The 19472-nt window shown below is 40.1% G+C and overlaps 1 protein-coding gene across 3 annotated transcripts in view; it reads left to right on the top strand.

Moving 5' to 3' along the window:
* The first annotated feature begins 1905 nt into the window (after positions 1-1905).
* The window catches only part of LOC128696897 (protein turtle-like), a 128272-nt gene continuing 110705 nt past the window's right edge, over positions 1906-19472 (top strand). For 2 of the 3 annotated variants that reach the window (XM_070096120.1, XM_070096122.1), the window contains exon 1: positions 1906-3129. In XM_070096120.1, coding sequence (XP_069952221.1) covers positions 3051-3129 — 79 coding nt within the window. In that variant the 5' untranslated portion in view covers positions 1906-3050. The remainder of the gene's footprint in view (positions 3130-19472) is intronic. The other variant, XM_070096121.1, reaches the window with a different exon arrangement.

Genomic DNA, 19472 nt, shown 5'->3' on the forward strand with positions numbered 1-19472 from the left:
GCAGTGATTTTATGCATTGGACAAGGAGATATAACATCTTGTAGGAGTGAGGAAGAGCCAGATTTGTGGGTAAATTACCTGACACAGTGGGTAGAATGAAAGGAGTTAAAGCAGGCTGGATAGATGAGATCAACACAGAAATTTTAAAATCAGGTGGAGATATAATTTCTGGTGTTTAGAGTATTTATTCATGAAAGGATTTGCAGGCAGCATGTATAGTTCCTGTGTATAAGGCTGTAGTGAATATTTAGGAAATCTATTCAATGAAAGATTGGATGTCAGATTGGAGGGAGGGAGTATGCTGGAATTAAATGTGTTCCGCTATTTCGAAAAGGACTTGTCGGTGGATTTGTTAGGTAAACTCTGGGAATGACGAGTGCAAAAAGGTAAGTGATTCACAGAGGCAAAAAGGCATAGAGGTACCAACACTTTTTCAGGGGTGTGAGCCATGAGTTTTAAGCGATGAAGCGAGGAGGAGGAGAAGGCTGGAGGCTGTTGTTGTTGTGTTTGAGGGAATATGTGGTGTGAATATTATACAGAAAAATCTTAGCTGGAAGATTAGAAGAATAATACCGAAAGCATTTTTCAGTGGGTAGATAAGAGGTTACTGAGACGGTTTGGACATTTCGAGAGGTTGAAGAAAAAGGGGGATGACTAGGAGGGTGTATAAATCCAGGATGGAAGGAAGGTTGAGTAGGGGTCATCCTCGGAAAGGTTAGAAAGACGGGAGAAGGGAAGTGCAAGGGGCTTGGATATCCGTTAACAGACTTGTGTGAGCAGGCTAGATAGGAGTGAGTAGAGGCAAGTGGTTTCTCATGTCTTGACGAGTTGCTGAAGTGTGAGCAAGGTAACACCTGTAAAAATATTCAGGGAAACCGATTAGCCGGACACGAGTCCTGGAGGTTAGTAGAACAGTGCCTGCACTTTGTATAAGGTTGCGATGTTGTAGTTCAAAGGAGCTTATGAACTGCGGTATCAGCACTCATCTGACAAAACGGGGATTGAATGAGTGATGGGGTAAGCGTTTCTTCTCTTTTTGGCTCACCTTACCTCGGTGGGAGACGCCCCACGTATTGAGAAACAAAGAATATCAATAATAATAAGGAAGTACCTAAAATAATATCTTTTTCTCCCAATTATCTGAACAAAACCATACATATAAGTGTTCACAGAAATATTAAAAAAACTACCTTTTTTCACATCATTATCCGAACATAGCGAGAAAATCAATACAAAAAATAAAGAATATTACCAACATGTGGGTTATTCTGACGATTATGTTAAAGTATGGGACTGATATCCTGAGTAACACACCACAAGATTCTTGCGAGTAATCCAACTGACGAGCGCTCATTTAGAAGTTAGTATTGTGGCATTAAAACTCGTGTACTGACCAAGAAAAGAACTAAAACTGGGTGTGAGGAGAACAGTAAGGAGGAAGAAGATGAAGATAATTAAAGAAGGAAGAAGAAGAAGAAGAAGAAGAAGACGATAACTATGAGGAAGAAAAGGAAGACGAAGTAAATTAGAGAAGTATGAAGAGGAAGAAGATGAGAATCGGGAGGAAGAGGAGGAAAAGAAGAATGAGGAGGAAGGAAGGTAAAGTGGAAGAAGAGGACGAGGTAGAAGAATAAGGCCATGTAAAAGATTAGGGAAGAGAAGGAGTGGGATAATGAGGAACAGGAGGAGGAGGAGAAGGAGGAGGAGGAATGGCAGGAAAAGAAGCAAGATAGATAATGAGGAAGAAGCAAGGGAGAGAAGAGGAAAGAGTGCGAAAAGAATGACGAGGAAGAGGAGTAGGACAGGAGAGATACGAGGGAGGGGATTTGAGGGTGCTAGGGAGAGCTGGGGAGCCTTGCCTGGGTTCCAGCTCAGCCGACCACCAGTATCCTCTGTGTCGTCGGCTTGGGAGGGTGTGTGAGCGAGAGAGAGGGCGTGGGAGAGCTAGCTCACACTGCTCAATACCTTCCCTCGCCCACACTACGATACACTCCGAACCCTTACCACTAACTTTGTGTTTAGTGATGGAAATGTTGTCCCACACTACTGCCTTATTTACTCAAAATTCGTGGTAAACACTTTTGAAAAAAATAAGCTAGAAAAATACTAAGTCCTCTAATATTTAACTAGAAACACATCGTGTGTCAAAATATGAAATAAATAAAAGATAAACTTAAATTATAAGCAAAGAATGATATATTATGATTAATATTTTTCAATATATTTTCTTATGATTAGTGATACAGTGAATGTCTTAAAGACGAGGAAGTAATTAGTTCTGTACCTTAAGACGCAGAAATGAACAACAATATGAAGATAAAGTTAATAGTGTTTTACTGGGCGTTGGTATACATGTTATCACTCGGTGTAGCAGATGGTATGTATACAGGCCCTAAAATAAACTCTCCAAGAGGTCATTAGGGCCTTGAAAAATGGCTCGCAGGGCACTGAAAGTGTTCAAGGTGGTTTTATGTATTTAAGTGGTTAGTATGGCCTTGAAAGTGGTTGGTGAACGCCCCTGAAGTGGCCCAATTAAAAAGTTTGAAAGATGTACCCTATGATACCCCTGAGAGTGGCTTAGGCAGGAAAGTGAAGAGGTGTATACTTAAGTGATCCTGGTGATAGATCGGAGAAAGATCTGGTGTATACTCAAGTGATCCTGGTGATAGATCGGAGAAAGATCTGCCAGATTGAGAAGGTTCTCGATATAGTCCATCTGGTAGGGAAGAGAGATAGAGATTGTGAGAAAGAGAGTCTGGGTTATCAGGGATGCTGGTGGCCACGATCAGAGATTACACCTAAGTGTCCCACATCCAATCGCACCGGGTCATTATCTGACCTGGAGACCTCATTCCAAAGTCATACATAAATGTCCTACTCCCAGTGTCACCGGATCGTTATTTGACCTGGGGGCCATACACGTATGTCCCCTTCCTATTAATATTGGGTCACCGTTGGACCTGGGGGTCACTTCCAAAGGTTACACCCGCATGTACGCTACTCAGTGACGCCAAGGACTAAAGAAACAGCATACAAGACCTGCTGAAGACATGTCGATCATGAAGTTTGTCAAGCTGGTTACTCTGCTTTTCTTGGCATCCTTCCTCCACGCCATAGAGGAGACAGACGGTCAGTGTTTCTGTTGTGTTATAAGCAAATCAATCTCCAGAGCTGAGTTTCCATGTGCATACTCTAAAACCAGCTATCTAAAGCTTACCCCAAACAAAACTGTCTGTGAATTATAGAATCACATCTCATAAATTGCTGATGGCCCCAGCATCCGGAACTCGATGTTACTATGTACGTAAACTGTTCACCATATTTATTTATTTATTAGTGTAATGTTATTAATACTTTTGTTAGGAAGCGTTAAAAAACGGGGACTGGAAGATATATCAAGTTCGTTCATTACAGGGGCAGGGTTTACACCTGGAGTTTACCTGGAGAGGGTTTCTGGGGTCAACGCCCCCGCGGCTCGGTCTGAGACCAGGCCTCAGGATAGATCAGCTCTTTGGATCAAGAGCCCTCCCAAAGCATCGATGCATCCCTCTTTAAAGGGTAACTCGGGAAATATATGCCAAAAGCTACGAAACATTACATTTCACAACTTGTCATTTTTTCTAAATTAAAACTTGAAAGCAAAAATTCAAAAGTGGGAAAATAAAATTCGCAATACAGCGACGGAAACAATTTATAACTAACAATTTAGAAAAATATGGACTTCATTTCTATCCATCCTGGACCCTGGGATGGACCGAAACGTCGTCTAGCTTCTCGCTTCCAATATTTGAACTCGAATTACTAAACTGGTTGACTTAAGATGATTCGTGCTTAGAAATAGCTTGGAATGACATTATTCTCCCCAAAATATCATTATATGAGGATGAACCCAATTCTGAACGGCAGTTCCACTTACAAAACCCTCAGGTATTTTTTCTGAGGGTGTATGACTTGGCAGCAGAAGGCGAAAGACGAGGGATCACACCTCGCCTTTGAGATGCGACTTGCGACTGACAGGGTTTGAGGACTCCGCTCCTTCAGTTTACAGCGGCTCACCTTTATCCCTTCCTCTCAGTTCGTTGTGGCCTGATTTAGGATTCACGGTGACTTGATCTATTTCTCGTTATAACTTGATACTGGACTCATGGCGTCCCAGGCAACTTTGTGCTGACCAAATCATCCATCACTGCCTGTTAAGAATTCAGAAATCATCAAGTGATCACAGACGCACTGGAATCGTCAGTAATCCTCAGCAGTATGCGGTTTATATACGAATTATTAAAAGTATGCAGAATAGCCACTGAAAAAAATAGTGAACTAAGCGCTTTCGTAATTTTTCACATTGCCGAGGAACTGTAAAAATAAAATATCAACAGAGGCGTATAAGGTGATATCACATGATATGCATATATCACCTGATTACTATGATCATATATATATATATATGTATGTATATATATGTATATATATATATATATATATATATATATATATATATATATATATATATATATATATATATATATATATATATATATATATATATATATATATATATATATATATATATATATATATATATATATATATATATATATATATATATAACATTAAAATGGTATGTTAGGTAAGACACATATGCAACAGTTAGGTATCTTTATTTAGAAACGTTTCGCCTACACAGTAGGCTTCTTCAGTCGAGTACATAAAAGTTGACGGAGCAATGATCTGGGATAATCTAACGGGCTCTGGAGCCAGACCTGCTCCCCCCAACAACTACAAACAATCGCACTGGGATGGTCCAATAGTGGAAAATATTGCCTCAACAATGCTTCAGAGTGTGTCAGGGAAGGATAGAGCCCGCCTCCTGGCAGCTAGAGCCCCTCATGCTGGGGACTTTCTGTTGGCTGTTCCCAACTCCAGCCTTGGCACACGTCTCGACCCACAGACCATCCGCATCGGTGTTGCCCTTCGACTTGCCGCCCCTATTCTCGCCGAACACAGGTGTATTTGTGGCAGTGAAGCAGCAGACCGATTCGGGTACCATGGTCTTGTGTGCCGTAAATCCGAGGGAAAGATTGCAAGACATGAGGAGGTTAATAACATTATCAAGAGGAGCCTCACAACAGCTGGATGCCCAGCAGTAAGGGAGCCACCCCAACTATGCAGATCTGATGGCAGCCAGAAGCGTCCAGATGGTATCACCCTTCAAGCCTGGACAGATGGAAAGCAGGTGGTGTGGGACTATACATGTGCATCTACCTTGGCTGATACCTATCTCCAATACACCAGGGAGGAAGGAGGGGCAGCTGCCAGCTTCAGGGAGTCTCAAAAGTCTAGCAAATATGGAGAACTTGCCCATCATTATATGTTTGTTCCCATAGGCTCAGAGACCCTTGGCTCATGGGGAAAGAGTGCATCTAAATTCCTTAAGGAGCTGGGAAAAAGACTCATCAGGGTAACTAGGGATCCCAGGGCAGCTAGTTTTCTGTTCCAGCGGCTCAGTGCGGCTGTTCAAAGGGGTAATGCCTGCTGTATTTTGGGCACACGCCCCAGCTCTGAGGAGCTGGATGAGATTTTCGCCTTATAATCGGTGATACACACGTAACAACATGTACCGTATATGCCACCTTTATATCAACAATGTATCTCTTAAATCTTCTGTACCATATTATGTAATAAAATATTCCTATTAGTAAAAAAAATATATATCAAAAGATGGGGTGGTAGGGGAAGTGGAATATTCAAACGGCTTCAGGAAGAAATCCAAATATTTTTCCTTGAAGCCTTTTTATCCACTTCTCCGAGGGTATGGGTCCCACAATTTACACCAGAGGTGGACCTCATCCTATAATATATATATATATATATATATATATATATATATATATATATATATATATATATATATATATATATATATACATATATATATATATGAATATATATATATATATATATATATATATATATATATATATATATATATATATATATATATATGTATATATACATATATATATATATATATATATATATATATATATATATATATATATATATATATATATATATATATATATATATATATATATATATATATATGTCGTGGCGAATAGGTAAAACTTGCGATTTCGGCTTAAATAGCAACGCTCTTCTTACCGAATAAGACAAGCAAAAATTTGCGAATGCAATAATTTCGTAAAAATCAGTCTGAATCTAACGAAAAAAATATATTTCATTGTGTTTGTTTATTATTAAATTATTGCAAACTTATCGAAAATATATTTAACTCGATTAGGCTCAATTAAATTGCGTTTCTTATAATAAGGTTAGGTAAGTTTTCTAAGGTTCTTTTGGTACAAAATTATGAATTTCTACATTAACGTAAATGAAAAAAAAAATATATCTTTAAACGTATAAGAGAAAATTACAGAAAGGATTTAATTTTAAATGAGTTCTTGCTAATTGACCAGCTTTATCTATATGCCACGACATACATAACATTAGCACTAAATTCACGCACCATTGTGAAGAAAAGACATGTTCCAGAAGAAGCTTACAGAAGGAGAGCTTTAAGCTCTCTGAAGAACTTGATCAAACTTTTCACAGAACAGAATTTTGTTCCAGCAAAATACGTGCTTGGCAACAGGGTTTCCTTTTTTTTCAAACACTATAGTAGGCAGTGAAATATGTGGATCACGTAGTATTATTGGCTTTCAGCTTGTGATCCCAACAAATATTTGAGAGTACACTGAATCACGCTATTTGAATTAGTTTATAATATGCACTTCACACACAAATATTACTCATTGCGTAGGTATATCACACAGATTTATTAACTTACTGAGTATGAGTCGTATATATTTATCGTAATATTTGTAATATTATTGAATATTACTCACGTTAGTAAACACAGTTGCCTGGTACATTAATTATAACGGAGTGTGAGAGATATACACTGAGGGACGAGAAAGAGAGAGAGAGAGAGAGAGAGAGAGAGAGAGAGAGAGAGAGAGAGAGAGAGAGAGAGAGAGAGAGATTGGTTGACTGATTGAGTGTACATAGCTGAGTTTGTGTGTACTCACCTAGTTGCACTCACTTACTTGAGGTTTCAGGGGTCAAGTCCTAGCTCCTGGCCCCCGCCTCTTCACTGGTCGCTACAAGGTCACTCTCCCTGAACCATGAGCTTTATCATACCTCTGCTTAAAGCTATGTATGGATCCTGCCTCCAATACATCGCTTCCCAAACTATTCCACTTCCTGACTACTCTGTGGCTGAAGAAATACTTCCCAGCATCCCTGTGAATCATCTGTGTCTTCAACTTCCAACTGTGTCCCCTTTTTGCTGTGTCCCGTGTGTGTATGCGTGTTTGTGTGTGTGTGTGTGTGTGTGTGTGTGTGTGTGTGTGTGTGTGTGTGTGTGTGTGTGTGTGTGTGTGTGTGTGTGTGTGTGTGTGTGTGTGTGTGTGTGTGTGTGTATGTGTGTGTTTGCGTGTGTACTCACCTATATGTGGTTGCAGGGATCGAGTCACAGCTCCTGGCTCCTCGTATGTGTGTATGTGTGCCAGTGCTTACGTGGGGATATTATCCAATTTCTAGTTCTCATCTGTTGGTGAGAAATACGTGAAAAAATCATGAACATGTGTCTTAGAACGTTATAATTCATACCTACCATTGATCTCCTGCGACTCTTAAGTATGTGAATCATGGCAAGAACCTATTTACACCAGCCCACAACATACCTAATTAATGATTAGATGTGACCTGCTACCTGTAGTCAGTAGTAGTGCCTTATTTGTAATGATCTTCTGTCCCACAGTATTCAGTGAATCACAGAGGAATGTTACTTTTACAGAATGCCTTTTCTTGACGTACACGGGGTAATAGGTATATTTAACCAGGTATTCGTTAGAATTTAACGCCTCGTACTCAGAATTTAGATGGAAAAAAAGTGAATCAGGAGACGCATATGAAAGTACTGAGGGCCAACCATGCTCGAAATACATCTGAAACCCATACCTACCTGGAGGTTATTCCGGGGGTCAAATACCCCCCTCCCCTGCGGCCCAGATCATGACCAGGTCTCACGGTTGATCAACCAGGCTGTTACTGCAGGCCATACTCAATCCAGCGTATGAACCACAGACCGGCTGGTCGGGTGATACTTGTATCATACCGGATACTGACCAGTGTCACGTATCAAGCAAAATACTGGACAGGGACACAAGTATTACATCGTATTCTAGTTAACGGCACATGCCCTTCAATTGGACAGAAGAAAAGCTTTTGATCCATGGCAAAGAAGTTACTTCTCCCCTTTAGTGGATCTGACATGATTACCTCCCATTTCCCAGGTGTTGTATAACCCATACGGGTTTAGTTATTTCCATAATTCGAATAATAATAATAATAATAATAATAATAATAATAATAATAATAATAATAATAATATTATTATTATTATTATTATTATTATTAATATTAGTAGTAGTAGTAGTAGTAGTAGTAGTAGTAGTAGTAGTAGTAGTAGTAGTAGTAGTAGTAGTAGTAGTAGTAGTAGTAGTAGAAGTAGTAGTAGTAGTAGTAGTAGTAGTAGTAGTAGTAGTAGTAGAAGTAGTAGTAGTAGTAGTAGTAGTAATAGTAGTAGTAGTAGAAGTAGTAGTAGTAGTAGTAGTAGTAGTAGTAGTAGTAGTAGTAGTAGTAACAGTAGCAATAGCAGTAGCATTAATATTAGTAGTATTTATTAATACCAGAACTAACAATAATAATAATATGATGATGATATATAAGTAATAAAAATAATAATAATAATAATAATTGTAATAATAATAGCAATAATAGCTTAACACAGAAAACCAAAAACATTAGATAATACCAACAACTTTTTATAAGATCTTGGTCGGTCGATAACACAAATTAGTACATAGTGGTTAGTGGTAGGTTTATATTAGTTAGTGGTAGGCTTATATTAGTTAGTGGTAGGCTTATATTAGTTAGTGGTAGGCTTATATTAGTTAGTGGTAGGCTTATATTAGTTAGTGGTAGGCTTATATTAGTTAGTGGTAGGCTTATATTAGTAACTGGTAGGCTTATATTAGTTAGTGGTAGGCTTATATTAGTGGTAGGCTTATATTAGTTAGTGGTAGGCTTATATTAGTTAGTGGTAGGCTTATACTAGTTAGTGGTAGGCTTATACTAGTTGGTGGTAGGCTTATATTAGTTAGTGGTAGGCTTATATTAGTTAGTGGTAGGCTTATATTAGTTAGTGGTAGGCTTATATTAGTTAGTGGTAGGCTTATATTAGTTAGTGGTAGGCTCATATTAGTTAGTGGTAGGCTTATATTAGTTAGTGGTAGGCTGTTGTGGTAGGCTTATATTGGTTAGTGGTAGGCTTATATTAGTTAGTGGTAGGCTTATATTAGTTAGTGGTAGGCTTATATTAGTTAGTGGTAGGCTTATACTAGTTGTGGTAGGCTTATATTAGTTGGTGGTAGGCTTATATTAGTTAGTGGTAGGCTTATATTAGTTAGTGGTAGGCTTATATTAGTTAGTGGTAGGCTTATATTAGTTAGTGGTAGGCTTATATTAGTTAGTGGTAGGCTTATATTAGTTAGTGGTAGGCTTATATTAGTTAGTGGTAGGCTTATATTAGTTAGTGGTAGGCTTATACTAGTTAGTGGTAGGCTTATATTAGTTAGTGGTAGGCTTATATTAGTTAGTGGTAGGCTTATATTAGTTAGTGGTAGGCTTATATTAGTTAGTGGTAGGCTTATATTAGTTAGTGGTAGGCTTATATTAGTTAGTGGTAGGCTTATATTAGTTAGTGGTAGGCTTATACTAGTTAGTGGAAGGCTTGTACTAGTTAGTGGTAGGCTTATATTAGTTAGTGGTAGGCTTATACTAGTTAGTGGAAGGCTTATGCTAGTTAGTGGTAGGCTTATATTAGTTAGTGGTAGGCTTATATTAGTGGTAGGCTTATACTAGTTAGTGGTAGGCTTATACTAGTTAGTGGAAGGCTTATACTAGTTAGTGGTAGGCTTATATTAGTTAGTGGTAGGCTTATACTAGTTAGTGGTAGGCTTATACTAGTTAGTGGTAGGCTTATATTAGTTAGTGGTAGGCTTATACTAGTTAGTGGTAGGCTTATATTAGTTAGTGGTAGGCTTATATTAGTGGTAGGCTTATACTAGTTAGTGGTAGCCTTATATAAGTGGTAGGCTTATACAAGTGGTAGTGTGGTAGCTTATACTACTATGGTAGGCTTAGTGGTAGGCTTATACTAGTTAGTGGTAGGCTTATATTAGTGTGGTAGGCTTATACTAGTTAGTGGTAGGCTTATATTAGTTAGTGGTAGGCTTATACTAGTTAGTGGTAGGCTTATACTAGTTAGTGGTAGTGGTAGGCTTATACTAGTTAGTGGAAGGCTAGTGGTAGGCTTATACTAGTTAGTGGTAAGTTAGCTTATACTACTTAGTGGTAGGCTTATACTAGTTAGTGGCATGATTATCATGGCAGATTTTGCTAGTGAGATGATTATTATAAAAAATAGTAAAATCTGCCGTGATCATCTTATGTCAAATGACAGTGTTGGGTTAATTATGCTTTATACTGCCGATGGCATGTATCCCACAAGATACTGCTAGCGGCAAGTATCCCGCTAGATACTGTCAGTGGCATGTTTCCCACTGGATACTGGCGGTTGCGTGTATCCCACTAGATACTGTCAGTGGCATGTATACCATTAGTTTCTGCTAGTTCCATGTATCCTAATAGATACTGCTAGTGGCATGTATCCCACTAGCTACTGTCAGTAACATGTGTTCCACTAGTTACTGTAAGTGGCATATATCACACTAGATACTGCTAGTGGCATGTATCCCACTGGATACTGTCAGTGTCATGTATCCCACTAGATACTGTCAGTTGCATGTGTCCTACTAGTTACTGCTACTAGCATGTATCTCACTAGATACTGCCAGTGGTATGTATCCCACTAGATACTGCCAGTGTCATGTGTCCCACTAGATATTGCCAGTAGCACGTACCCCACTGGATACTGCCACTGGCATGAATCCCACTAGATACTGCCATTGGCATGTATCCATCTAGATACTGCCAGTGGCATGTATCCCATTAGATACTGCCAGTGGCATGTATCCCATTATATAGTGCCAGTGGTATGTATCCCACTAGATGCTGCAAGTGGCATGCATCCCACTAGATACTGCCAGTGGCAGGTATCCCACTAGATACTGCCATTGGCATGTATCCACCTAGATACTGCCAGTGGCATGTATCCCACTAGATACTGCCAGTGGCATGTGTCCTACTAGTTACTGCTACTAGCATGTATCTCACTAGATACTGCCAGTGGTATGTATCCCACTAGATACTGCCAGTGTCATGTGTCCCAGTAGATATTGCCTGTAGCACATACCCCACTGGATACTGCCAGTGGCATAAATCCCACTAGATACTGCCATTGGCATGTATCCACCTAGATACTGCTAGTGGCATGTATCCCACTAGATACTGCCAGTGGCACGTACCCCACTGGATACTGCCAGTGGCATGAATCCCACTAGATACTGCCATTGGCATGCAACCCACTAGATATTACCGGTTGCAAGTATCCCACTAGATACTGCCGGTTGCATGTATCCCACTAGATACTGCTAGTGGCATGTATCCCACTGGATACTGTCAGTGTCATGTATCCCACTAGATACTGTCAGTTGCATGTGTCCTACTAGTTACTGCTACTAGCATGTATCTCACTAGATACTGCCAGTGGTATGTATCCCACTAGATACTGCCAGTGGCAGGTATCCCACTAGATACTGCCAGTGGCATGCAACCCACTAGATACTACCGGTTGCATGTATCCCACTAGATACTGCCGGTTGCATGTATCCCACTAGATACTGCCAGTGGCATGCAACCCACTAGATACTACCGGTTGCATGTATCCCACTAGATACTGCCAGTGACATGCAACCCACTAGATACTGCCGGTTGCATGTATCCCACTAGATACTGCCAGTTGCATGTATCCCACTAGATACTGCCAGTTGCATGTATCCCACTAGATACTGCCAGTTGCATGTATCCCACTAGATACTGCCGGTTGCATGTATCCCACTAGATACTGCCGGTTGCATGTATCCCACTAGATACTGCCGGCTGTATGTATCCCACTAGATACTGCCGGATGCATGTATTCCACTAGATACTGCCAGTTGCATGTATCCCACTAGATACTGCCGGTTGCATGTATCCCACTAGATACTGCCGGTTGCATGTATCCCACTAGATACTGCCGGTTGCATGCATCCCACTAGATACTGCCGGTTGCATGTATCCCACTAGACACTGCCGGTTGCATGTATCCTACTAGATACTGCCGGTTGCATGTATCCCACTAGATACTGCCGGTGGCAGGTATCCCACTAGATACTGCCAGTTGCATGTATCCCACTAGATACTGCCGGTGGCATGTATCCCACTAGATACTGCCGGTTGCGTGTATCCCACTAGATACTGCCGGTTGCATGTATCCCACTAGATACTGCCGGTTGCATGTATCCCACTAGATACTGCCGGTTGCATGTATCCCACTAGATACTGCCGGTGGCAGGTATCCCACTAGATACTGCCAGTTGCATGTATCCCACTCGTTACTGCCGGTTGCATGTATCCCACTAGATACTGCCGGTTGCATGTATCCCACTAGATACTGCCGGTTGCATGTATCCCACTAGATACTGCCGGTTGCATGTATCCCACTAGATACTGATATCCCACTAGATACAGCCGGTGGCATGCAACCCACTAGATACTGCCGGTTGCATTTATCCCACTAGATACTGCCGGTGGCATGTATCCCACTAGATACTGCCGGTTGCATGTATCCCACTAGATACTGCCGGTTGCAGGTATCCCACTAGATCCCGCCGGTTGCATGCATCCCACTAGATACTGCCGGTTGCATGTATCCCCCTCGATACTGCCGGTGGCAGGTATCCCACTAGATACTGCCGGTGGCATGTATCCCACTAGATACTGCCGGTGGCATGTATCCCACTAGATACTGCCGGTGGCGTGTATCCCACTAGATACTGTATCCCACTAGATACTGCCGGTGGCATGTATCCCACTAGATACTGCCGGTGGCATGTATCCCACTAGATACTGCCGGTGGCAGGTATCCCACTAGATACTGCCGGTGGCAGGTATCCCACTAGATACTGCCGGTGGCAGGTATCCCACTAGATACTGCCGGTGGCATGTATCCCACTAGATACTGCCGGTGGCATGTATCCCACTAGATACTGCCGGTGGCATGTATCCCACTAGATACTGCCGGTGGCATGTATCATGCAAAAATGGCACCAAACCCACGGGAAGAAACACAACGAAAGCAACGTACATTAGAGAAAAACTTTTCCGTTCATTGCTACCTTTTTCCACAGGCAGTGAAGGAAACAGAATACATATAATAGTCCCTGCTGTATCATGTGGCAGCCACTGGACACATGACCTCGGAAGCTTTGAATTCCTCTCACTTCAATTGATAAAACCTGCCCCGACTGGCACTCTCTCTAGAGTAGAACTCTATCATTAAGTGGCCTTTCACATCACGTGTATCGTGACACATAGCGGTCAGCGGTACGCCCCCTTACCTCTGATATTTATGTATACTGTTTATTGGAGAATGTGTCACTGGAGATACCTTTTATTGAGGTCATATATTCCATCAGTTTCTAGTTATTGGATCGAGTAGATAATGGATTGTGACACGTGTGTGTCCGCATATATGTTAAAGGAGAGTATCATCATATGTGACTGGATACGGTTAGTCGGTAATGTTGCGTGAGAGAAACGTGTTAGTGACTCGTGAGCTATATTATGTAAGGGTTAGTGGCGTTTGTATTGTATTATATAATGGTTAGTGGCGCTTGCACCGTATTATATAAGGGTTAGTGGCGTTTGTATCGTATTATATAAGTGTTAGTGGCGCTTGTATCGTATTATATAAGTGTTAGTGGCGCTTGTATCGTATTATATAAGGGTTAGTGGCTCTTGTATCGCATTATGTAAGGGTTAGTGGCGCTTATATCATATTATATAAGTGTTAGTGGCTCTTGTATCGTATTATATAAGGGCTAGTGGCTCTGTATCTTATTATATGAGGGTTAGTGGCGCTTATATCGTATTATATAAGGGTTAATGGCGCTTGTATCGTATTATATAAGTGTTAGTGGCTCTTGTATCGTATTATATAAGGGTTAGTGGCTCTTGTATCGTATTATATAAGGGTTAGTGGCGTTTGAACCGTATTATATAAGGGTTAGTGGCTCGTGTATCAAAGCAGATACTGATTTTTTAAGGCTTTTCTCGAATCACTTATACCAGACACTGAACATATACAAATCTACACCAAACAATGAATAGACGAGAGTCTATTACACATACATTGAATAAAAACTATTCTGTTGAAACAGACCCTAAATAGTTTTGAATCTATCCCACAGGATGCTGAATAGCGTTGAATCTATTACACCAAATAATAGTTATGATTGGTGGGTAAGCGAACTGCAAGTGGTGAAGGTGTAGTGGTAGTGGCTGGTAGCTGCACTATACCCAGTGTTGCGTAGTGCTGGTAGACATAGTGAAATAAGACGCACTGCATAAATACGCTGTTGAGCATCAGAACAGTGCACGGGAGCACAGTATATCATCAGTTGTGGTATAAATTATCATCAGACATCGATCAGGGAAGGGTAATTATTCATGATAATTGATGGTGAGGATATAATTGCTCCACCACACACACACACACACACACACACACACACCACAACAAATAATCGATACAAGCTCATCACTGTTATTTACAACAAATATCAAATAATTTGAGTTCGAATTTTGTCAGTCTTGCCAAGTTAACTGTGCCACTGTTGCCAAGTTAACTGTACCACTGTTGCCAAGTTAACTGTGCCACTGTTGCCAAGTTAACTGTGTCACTGTTGCCAAGTTAACTGTGCCACTGTTGCCAAGTTAACTGTGCCACTGTTGCCAAGTTAACTGTGCCACTGTTGCCAAGTTAACTGTGCCACTGTTGCCAAGTTACCTGTGTCACTGTTGCCAAGTTAACTGTGCCACTGTTGCCAAGTTAACTGTGCCACTGTTGCCAAGTTAACTGTGCCACTGTTGCCAAGTTAACTGTGCCACTGTTGCCAAGTTAACTGTGCCACTGTTGCCAAGTTAACTGTGTCACTGTTGCCAAGTTAACTGTGCCACTGTTGCCAAGTTAACTGTGCCACTGTTGCCAAGTTAACTGTGCCACTGTTGCCAAGTTAACTGTGCCACTGTTGCCAAGTTAACTGTGCCACTGTTGCCAAGTTAACTGTGCCACTGTTGCCAAGTTAACTGTGCCACTGTTGCCAAGTTAACTGTGCCACTGTTGCCAAGTTAACTGTGCCACTGTTGCCAAGTTAACTGTGCCACTGTTGCCAAGTTAACTGTACCACTGTTGCCAAGTTAACTGTGCCACTGTTGCCAAGTTAACTGTGCCACTGTTGCCAAGTTAACTGTGCCACTGTTGCCAAGTTAACTGTGCCACTGTTGCCAAGTTAACTGTGCCACTGTTGCCAAGTTAACTGTGTCACTGTTGCCAAGTTAACTGTGCCACTGTTGCCAAGTTAACTGTGCCACTGTTGCCAAGTTAACTGTGCCACTGTTCCCAAGTTAACTGTGCCACTGTTGCCAAGTTAACTGTGCCACTGTTGCCAAGTAAACTGTGCCACTGTTGCCAAGTTAACTGTGTCACTATTGCCAAGTTAACTGTGCCACTGTTGCCAAGTTAACTGTGCCACTGTTGCCAAGTTAACTGTGCCACTGTTGCCAAGTTAAGTGTGCCACTGTTGCCAAGTTAACTATGCCACTGTTGCCAAGTTAACTGTGTCACTGTTGCAAAGTTAAATGTGTCACTATTGCCAAGTTCTCAGGAGTAACTCTGTGGCCAAGTTAAGTGTGTCATTATTATTAAGTTATTAGTTTTACTAACTTGTTAAGTTTGTTCGATGTACTTCCTTGTAAAACACTTTTTCGGGATACATTTTCTCAGTACACACTTCCTTCAGATAGACTTCCTGAAGAAACACGTCATAAACATGCACTTTCTTGACAAACACTTCAAAAATACACTACCTCGTGACAAAGTTTAAGACACACTTCCTCAGGAAAGATCTTTAAGGAACACATCGTCGAGAAAACAATTTTTAGCTCCTGACTTTACGTTTCCTACAGATAATAACAGCAAGAATAGGTCGTTGACTTGCTCTGTTCTGACGTCTGGAGAAAGTAGAAGAGACAGTGAAGGCAAGGAAATGTTTCTTGTGGAGGGAGGCGGAAGGGGATGAAGAGGAAAGAGAAGAAAGGGTTAGAAGGAGAGAAAGTGGTAGAGGACAAGGGGGGGGGGAAAGATTTGAAATGAAAAGAGGGAGGTGAAGAGCTGGAAGGGTAAGGTGGTGAACGGGAAAGGAGAAAGAGGTACGGAAGAGAAAAGGAAGAGAGAGGGATGCTGTCTCATATGTGCTACATCTGCATATATCCCTTATCATAAACCACTCCTTCCCCTCCCTCTCAATGGGCCAGACTTCTCATTTGTTCAGAGGAAAACGACACGTTGTTGCTCTGGAACACATTTTTACTTTCGCAATGTTTCGCTCTGTTACCATTTTAGATAAAGTTCGAATACAGCGGAACAATGTCCCAATAGAAACAGGCTCTATAACGTATCCTTCATTGTGGTCACCAGTATGATCGTTGGTCCCATTTCAATGGACCAGTTAACTTTACAGTGTTGATATGATCACCAGAAGGCAATTACTTACAATAGATGATGTTTAAAAAGTGATTTACTACAAACAGTAAATAATATATTAATTAATTCTATTACTGCTAATTTCAAATGAGATTTGAAAATTTAGGTGTGTCAGAGTTCGTCACTTTTTACGTGTTATGTTTCAAATCCCACCCGGTCCGTGATTTGATTACAATCGTGTTAATACGATTTCGCGAGTCAAATATACCACATCCTTAATTCCTTTTGCATGGTTGACTAAAGCCAAATCTTGTGCGCCGGGGTAAGGAAGAACAAGTTTCTTGAAAAAATACAATATATGTCAGGGTAGAAAGCTTGAAAATGAATGGACGAATTCATGTCTTCGTCAGCTCAAACAATGTGAAGTAGGTACAGGTAAACACGAGACTATGATTAAGAGAGTTAAATACGGGCCAGAAGCAACCCGATAAAAATGATATCTCAGAGTTTAACTCACGAATCAGATCAGAAGATGGAGTAGTGCTCGTTCCTTGTCCAGACACAGTCAGAAGATGGAGTAGTGCTCGTTCCTTGTCCAGGTCACACAGTAAAGATGGATGTGCTCGTTCCTTGTCCAAGTCGCACAGTAAAAGATGAAATTATCAGAAGATGGAGTAGTGCTCGTTCCTTGTCCAACACAGTCAGAAGATGGAGTAGTGCAGGTCGCACAGTAAAAGATGAAATTATCAGAAGATGGAGTAGTGCTCGTTCCTTGTCCAGGTCGCACAGTAAAAGATGAAATTATCAGAAGATGGAGTAGTGCTCGTTCCTTGTCCAGGTCGCACAGTAAAGATGAAATTATCAGAAGATGGAGTAGTGCTCGTTCCTTGTCCAGGTCACACAGTAAAAGATGAAATTATCAGAAGTGAAGCTAAAAGCACCACGTCACCTGGTTATGTTGTAAATGTTTTAAACTACCTACAAGTTTATGATTACGACACATGTTCAACAGCTGGGTAACTGTTGCCTGCTGTGTAGGTGAAACGTGTTAACGATAAAGTTTCCTAACTGTTGCACATGTGTCTTAATCGTTATTCACCATAGTGTTTAGGAACCTGACTCATGTGGCACAGCCATTCCATTTCTACCAGGGTATTAGTGAGTAAAACAAGACCAACAAGCCTAGCAACCCTACACACCGTTCTTCACTTACATACACCATATTGTACAAATAAATTACCCACAACACACGGCCTGCACTACTAAGGTAGCGTCTACCTCTAATCACCTAGCACTAATAGGTACCTGGGTGTTGCTCATCCACTGTAGGTATTATCCCGAGCATGGAGACATTGGGCAATTCTCCTAACATCTGTTGTTCCAGTTCGCCTAAGAGTAAGTGGGAAGGAAATATGGCTGAAGTTTAGAACGATTTGAGGTAGGGTAATAATTCCCAGCCTTTAAACTGTGTATTTTTAATATTATACAAATAATGTCATCTAACTTCTTGTAGGTTTCGCTGTTTTTCTGTGTTTTTCTCTCTCTCTGCTGCTCTCAGCATAGACTGCTTAAATTATTATGCCTTATATGACGTATTTAGGAGCCATATATTTGGAATTCAGTGCATAGATTCTTCTTCATATATGAATGACATTTAACCATGAGGCAAACCTTTATATTTTAGCTAATTATAAAAATAACGATAATATTAATAATTACAATATTTATAATAATAGCCAAAATTATGGCAAAGACAACTGCAACAAGACATCTATAACAAAAATATAAAACGGAATGATTTCAAACTTTCAGAAAGGAAAAATAGACGTGGAATATGTCCTGAAAGTATTTAGTCCGCACTTATATTACAAAATATTCATGTAAGCTGTTTTCTGTTTAATGACAGAGTTCAGAATTTCAGGAATATTCTTCCGAAGCAAATGTGCACTGTACACTGAAGGGAAATTATTATTTATTATTAACACTCGAAGAATTGAAGGATAAAGATGGTTTTCTCTCTCTTTCTAATATATATATATATATATATATATATATATATATATATATATATATATATATATATATATATATATATATATATATATATATATATATATATTAGAAAATTGCACAAGGCAAAATTACATAAATTTCATAAAAAAATACATATTGGCAAAATAGTTTTATTAAGTTGTAAATAGTAAATATTTTATCTAAATTCTTCTTCGATAATAATTTTTGTTACAAGACCAAATTAAAAATATATATATATATATATATAAAAGTGGGCAAACCCAGTAAATTATATCTGATATAAAATGTTTTAATGATAAAGAAAAAAAAAGATTTTAGCATTAATAAAGTGAATTAATTTTTCTGGTTTTAACTTCTTGTTATAGAAACTAACAATCTGGTTAATAAGAGCATTTATTAGAGGCTCTGTTTGACGCTCTGATCAATTATGCTCTCTTAATCAATCTCAACCTCTCACTTTCTCTCTCTCTCTCTCTCTCTCTCTCTCTCTCTCTCTCTCTCTCTATCTCTCTCTCTCTCTCTCTCTCTCTCTCTCTCTCTCTCTCTCTCTCTCTCTCTCTCTCTCTCTCTCTCTCTCTCTCTCTCTCTCGCTCGCTCGCGCGCTCGC

Source organism: Cherax quadricarinatus, chromosome 52 (assembly GCF_038502225.1).
Source record: "Cherax quadricarinatus isolate ZL_2023a chromosome 52, ASM3850222v1, whole genome shotgun sequence".
NCBI classification, from domain to species: Eukaryota; Metazoa; Arthropoda; class Malacostraca; order Decapoda; family Parastacidae; genus Cherax; species Cherax quadricarinatus.